General features: G+C 55.7%; 2 protein-coding genes across 2 annotated transcripts; both read right to left on the bottom strand.

The window, feature by feature from the left end:
* QC762_605430 (uncharacterized protein) lies at positions 1–3,154 on the bottom strand (the record flags this gene model as incomplete). Its single annotated transcript, XM_062892234.1, has 2 exons — positions 1–2,060; positions 2,112–3,154. 2 exons carry the CDS (start codon positions 3,152–3,154, stop codon positions 134–136), a joined length of 2,970 nt encoding a protein of 989 aa, XP_062740322.1. The 3' UTR covers positions 1–133.
* Positions 3,155–3,788: 634 nt separating this feature from the next.
* On the bottom strand, positions 3,789–6,047 carry QC762_605415 (uncharacterized protein). Its single transcript, XM_062892233.1, is given in 3 exon segments — positions 3,789–4,231; positions 4,247–5,041; positions 5,097–6,047. The coding sequence occupies 3 exon segments, from the start codon at positions 5,964–5,966 to the stop codon at positions 4,106–4,108; spliced, it is 1,791 nt and encodes a 596-aa protein (XP_062740321.1). The 5' UTR covers positions 5,967–6,047; the 3' UTR covers positions 3,789–4,105.
* Positions 6,048–6,089: the final 42 nt, after the last annotated feature.

The raw sequence follows: 6,089 nt of genomic DNA, 5'->3' as shown, positions 1-6,089 counted from the left end.
ACCAATCAAATGAACAACGCGCTGTTGTCTACCTGTCTGTCTACCTTGACCAAGTATATCCGTCTCGCTCCTAAACGCCGTCGCTATCAAATACAGTACAAGTCCAAACAAAGTAAGGTCCAGACCCTCCATCTCATCCCGAACCACCAACCGCCACCCCCCCAAACCGTCCCTTGACCTTCACAGCCCTCATCGCCGGCAGCGTGTTCTTCCTCCCCGGCCTCCTCCCCACCTCAATACACAAAAACCGAATCAAGTCTAGATTCGTCCAATAACTCGTATGAGCACTCAGCATGTTCAAATACTGAATCTCCAATGGCCCCCCTCCACTCCTCAAATAATAATCAATCTGCCCATTATCATTGAGCAGAAACGCCTTCTTCTCCGCCACATCCTCCCTCGTAAAATCATGCACCTCCAGCTCCAACTGCGATGGCAACCTCATCATCATCGACGGCTTCTTCTGTTGCTCCGTCCCACCAACAGCACCACCAACCTCACTCTCCAACGATGACGAACCACCCACCCCAACAACCCCCCTGAACGCATCCCCCACCCCCTTAAACCACCCCGTCTTCAAACTCGGCACGTACGCCGTCTTCAAACTCGCCGCATACACCGGGTCGACCGTCCCGTTCAGCAAATACGCAATCGGATCCTCCTTTGCCAAAATATTATAGATATTATCCACCGCAATGCACCCAAACATACCCAACTCCCCCACCACATCCTTCGCAACTGTATCCGCCGCCTCGGCGCCTGGCTTCATCCTCCCCCGCCTCGGCACCAACCCCCCTCGTTCCAACAGCAAGAAGAACGCCGCCGGGCTCCCCAACAAGAACAAATTAACCGTATCAAACTCAAAGTGCTTTGTATTCGGCACCTGCCCAAGCGGCCTCGGCACCCTGGTAGGCTGTTTGCTCAACACTTCCACAGCCATCGCACTTCCCAGCGAATGCCCAATCAAATGCACCCTCCCCTTTTCCTCAAACCCCGGGTTATTCCCACACCAAAGCCTATAAACCCTGTTCGCCTCCCCCACCAGCGCCGCGATCATCTTTGGTTTATGATGCGACATGTAGAAGGGTATATCAAACATCACATCCGAAATCATGCTCCTCACGGCCGGTATCGTACCCGGTTCAATATCCTTGAGGCCGAACCCATCCGGAGCGTAAGCCGCTTTATCCTCCTCGTTCCCCGTCGTTGGCCCCCCGTCTTCAAAGCTGAGCAAATGTCTCCAGTTTACTGGCAAAACCATAATCCCGTTCTGTTCCGGCCGCAAGACCGACTTGACGGCGGGAGTCTCCAGCTCGACACTGACCATTCTTCGAAAGGCATTCACCGCGTGCGTGAAATGGAAGCTTTCCACCCTTTCCGCGAATTTTTGGCCGATTCCGTGAGCGATGAGGACAAGGTCGGTCACCTGGCCTTTTCGCAGCTCTTCTTGACAGCCTTGACACACACCCTCCTCGCTGTTGTTTTCCCTCTGCTCCTGTCTGACCGGCTGTGGCTTCACCTGCTGCTGCTTCTTGGGCTCATGAACCTTCTCCCACGCGGCCCTATCAAACCCTCTCACAACCGGCACCCCAACCGTGACCCCTTTCATAATCTTCTGTACCGGTCTCCGGGAGTAATACGCCGAGGGCTGCTGGCTCGGCTTGAGCAAAAACGCCTCCTTGGCATTCTTGTAAATAACGTGGTGGTTTGAATACTGTCTCTGCTCTGGCGGCGGCATGGCAGTGTCAGCCTCCTCGCGAACAGGTTCCAGCTTCCCCTCCGCAGCAGCCTCCCCACTAAAGCACCTCGCTGCACAGAACGGGTCACTTGACACAGGCGGTTCAGGCGGTAGATGTTGTCCATCTTTCGACTTGGCCGACCGTTGCTTCTCACTGTGGTGCTCAGGCCAGAGGCGATGAGTAACCTTTTCTTCGCCTACCGCCCCGACGTCGAGGGCAGAACGGAGCTCGTCAGACCAGGTCTCTGTCCAGGGTCGAAGTTCGCGGTAGCCGGCCTCGAGCTGGTTGGCGACCAGCGGAGGGAGGGGGATCATGGTGTCTCTGTTAACTGTCAGCTTTTTGTTAACTGTCCGTGGAAGGGGAGGTAAGGACCTGTAAAACCACGTCGCCCTCACCACCGCGGCAATATCATTCACCGGCGACCAGTAAATCGGCTTCATCTGCAACACCGGCAGCGAAACCATATGTAGTCTCTGAATCCCCACCAGCACCTCTGCCGTATCCTCCTCCGGCGGCGGTACAGCCCCCTTCCCAGCTATCCTCGTCCCAGCAGTACTCTCCCCCCTCCTCCCTGTCCCCCTCTCCCTCTCCCTCTCCCTCTCATCAGGCGTAGCAACCCCACTCTCCCCCATCCCATCCACCAACCCCCGTCCCCGTAACAACTCCTCTCCAACCCCAATCCCCGACATCCCCGGCACCCTGGGTACACTCCCCACAACCATCTGCGGCACCGGCGTCCCAGGTCTACTACTCCCCCCTCCCCCCTTCTTGTTTTGTTCCTGCCCCTCCGCACCCCCGCCTTGTATCTTGCTTATCACCGCCATAACCCCCTCAGCAACCCTCTCCTGCCCCAACCAGCCCACCCTCCGCCTAACCAACCCACAAAACTCCTTTCTCAGTTCCGCCGCAACATCAATCTCCAACTCCTGACAGCAAACCACCTTCTCCTCTCCCCCACCATCCTCAGTCAAAACAACCATGCTCGTCGGGCCGAGCAACCCATCCTTTGCTGATGCGACAGATTCCCGCTTGTGCTTGTCAATGTGGAGTTTGGCGAGGCGGTCGACAAGTGCTTCGAGACGTCTCCTCACCTCCCCCTCCTGATCAACCTTTCTCCCCAGCTTACACCTCCTCACCAGCCTCTGATGCTCCTCTTTCGATTCTGCGTTCGCAAACCCCAGCCAAGCCCGCTCAAGGGATAGGTTATCCCCCTCTGAAAAGGGACGGAGGTTTTGAACCCCAGAGCTCGGATTCGAGGCGTCGGGGATGGTGCCAACGGCGGCGGATAAAGGGTCGTCGATGGGGATGGGGGAGGAGTAGAAGTACTGGGGGTTTGCCGCCGGGACTTGGTCATCTGGGGATGGGGATAAGGGGCGGAGGCGGCAGTGGGTGGTGTAGCTGTGTTTTGGTGGCATTGTTTCTGCTGGATATCGTAGCAGTTAGAAGAGCGGTGGAAAGCATGAAAAAGGTTGTAGACGTTGCTGCCTTCTGGTGAGGTAGGGGTACACGGACGCACCTTTAGCTTCAGCCCTGCACCTCTCTAGCTTTCCTTTCCGGGAAGCCTTGCTCTTCTGCAATAGCAGCTCTCTCTCCCTTTTCCTTTAATAAATGATACCGCAACATCTCACGCTCCCAACCCCGCAAAAACCCGAGACAAAACTCTCCAGGCAGTAACCACCACACACACGGGCACAGCAGCACGGGGCACAGCAGCGCGCGCATACCAAAACTGCACGAACACGCGCGCGGCGGCACGATGACGTGGTTCACCGTCCAGCGGGTCCCTACCTACAATTCCCGCCCTCCCATTGGTCGCCCTGCCCTTGTAGTGCAGGGTTCAATGCCGGAACTTGGGGGACTTAGCAGACGGCGCTAAACCTTCTGTGGAACAGTGTAAGAGGTCAGGTGGGCAGCGGCGCTGGGCCATCGAGGTCAGAGAAGCCAGGCACAGCATCATATTTCAAGATAAAGGGGGTGGTTCTGTTGAGGTTGAGGATAATTAGTGACAAGATAGGTATGGAAATTGGATCGAGAGCTGTAAGGAGACATTCTAGAAGCTGGAGATGTTTGTTGAGACCGAGACCCTAACTCTCTACTACATATATCATATAATCGATAGAGCTCAAGATGACAAGACATAATATTCCGTCTCTCTTCACGCGAGTATCATTTCCCGAGAGCTACCTTGCCCTGCCAATGGAAAACAAGAGCATATACACAACACATCCTTTACACCATCTTATCCCCATAAAACCTTCCCACATCCATCCGACCCCCCCCAAGTCCAACATAGCAATAAAGCAAAGGGTATCCCTACTATCCGTAACAGTAACAAATCAAAACATGCCTTCCAATCCCACACTCCCTCAATTCTTTCTCAGAGACTTCAACAACGGCGCAATCCGGCTCCTCTTGCTCAACCCAACCCTATACCCCGCCGGCTTGATCGGAGTCCCCCCAGCAACCACCTTTTCCTCCTTCACCTTCTTCACCTCCACCTTCTTCACCTCCACCTTCGTCTCCTTGACCACCTTCTTCACCTCCACCTTCGTCTCCTTGACCACCTCCTCCACCACCTTCTTCTCCTTAGCCACCTCTTCTTGCTCCTCTACCAGTTTCTTCTCCCCCCACTCCCCATCATCACCCTCCTCATCTTCCTCAGAATCAACAACCACCTCCTTCTTCTTCCTACCCCCTTTCCCCTTCCTAGCAGGAGTCTTCTTCCCCTTTGTCTGAGTGTTCGCAGGCACCTCCGCCAACGGCTCCCTCACCTCCTCAACACCCTCCTCCTCCACCTCAATAACAACATGCTGTGTCCTGGCCACCGTATCCGCCTTCTTTGGCCGACCTCTCCGTTTCTTGACAGGCGCTTGCTCCTCCACCACGGGCTCAGGCTCGACAGCCTCAGGTGCAGCCTCACCCTCCATATCCGGCAATGGGGCCACCTGCCCCTCTGAAGCAGTAGCTTCCGCGTCAGGGTGGTAGAGCTCACTGAGCTCTACATCCGGTGCTGCCTCCTCCGGCAGGGGTACAGGCTCCTTCTTTTTCCGGCCGCGTTTCTTCTTTAGTTGCGGTTCCGGTTCAGCTTGAGGGATAACTTCCGTCGAGATATCCTCAGAAACATGGCTCTGGTCGTTTTCAGCTCCAAAGTCACCATCCTCTTCGTCCTCAATGATGCGCCTCTTTTTGGTTTTACGGCCCGAAGCAGTCGAGGTGGGAGGCTCCATGTCCTTTTTACCCCTGGCCTTTCTCTTGCTGCCGGTCGAAGGAGGCGCCATGTCGTTCAACACATCCGGTGATGACTGTCACACTAGTCAGCCCCCACATCTCAACACCAACCACCGTCCGCACACATACCTGATACCTTGCCGGCGTGTCAATCTCCCCACCACCACTACCAACACCACCACCAACAGACGAACCAACACCATCCATAGACGAGAAGTCCCTCCTGTCCGAACTCCCAATCCTACTCGGCGTAGTATAAGCAATAGTACTCAACGTCCCCCCGCTCGAGCTCTGCCCCTCCCCGTGCGGCAGCGTCGGCAATGTCCCTCCCATCACCTCACTCGTAAACGAATTGGGCAACGACACGGCCACATGCTGCTCCTTCTGACTGGCCGTCATCTCACTCGTGGCGACATACATCCCCACCCCCCCCACAAGCGCGACAGGGCTGGCAGCCGCACCAAGACTGCGTCTTGTCCTTTTCGCGGCCGGAGCCGACTCTGGAAAGGCATACGGATCCTCCTCCTCTTCCCCAACCCCAACCCCAACCTGCGCGCGCTTCCTCGCTGACCGACGCGAACCCGGCTCAGCGGTTGGGGGGAGGGAACTTCCCGGAAAGTCCCACACGTCTGTTCTTCGCGGGGTGGTTAAATCGACAACCGCATCGTTGGTTTTGGCCTTTGCACGGCCGGTGGCTTTCCGCGTAGAAGGAGGCATTTCTATTGCTGTTGCTGTTGTCGCAACCACTGGTTGTTCCAGATCAAAAGCGATATACTGCCCCTCATACACCCTCTCAAAAAAAGACGAATCGGTCGAGAGGGCGGTGGTGCTGATATTTGTGGCAGCAACGTTGTTTATGGCGGCGCTTGTTGCAGGTGGCGCTGCTGCCTGCTGTTCGACAGCTGCATTAGGAGGGACTAGGGTTTCGCCATATTCTTCTTGGTCGTCGTCAAAGCCATCGCCGTCGTCTTCGGAGTCGAGGATTTCTCGAGGGGCCATTTTTTTATTTTATTTTTTGGTGTCGTTGTTTTGGGATGGTTGATTGAACGCGGTACAGCTTGGTTTAGATAGTGGCTTGCCTGCTGCTTACTTGCTGCGGGGATGCAGAAAGGTGGGACGAAA

Source organism: Podospora pseudocomata, chromosome 6 (genome assembly GCF_035222375.1).
Source record: "Podospora pseudocomata strain CBS 415.72m chromosome 6, whole genome shotgun sequence".
Classification (NCBI taxonomy): Eukaryota; Fungi; Ascomycota; class Sordariomycetes; order Sordariales; family Podosporaceae; genus Podospora; species Podospora pseudocomata.
The sequence above is the reverse complement of the archived record's forward strand: the minus strand, read 5'-3'. Positions and strand labels throughout refer to the sequence as shown.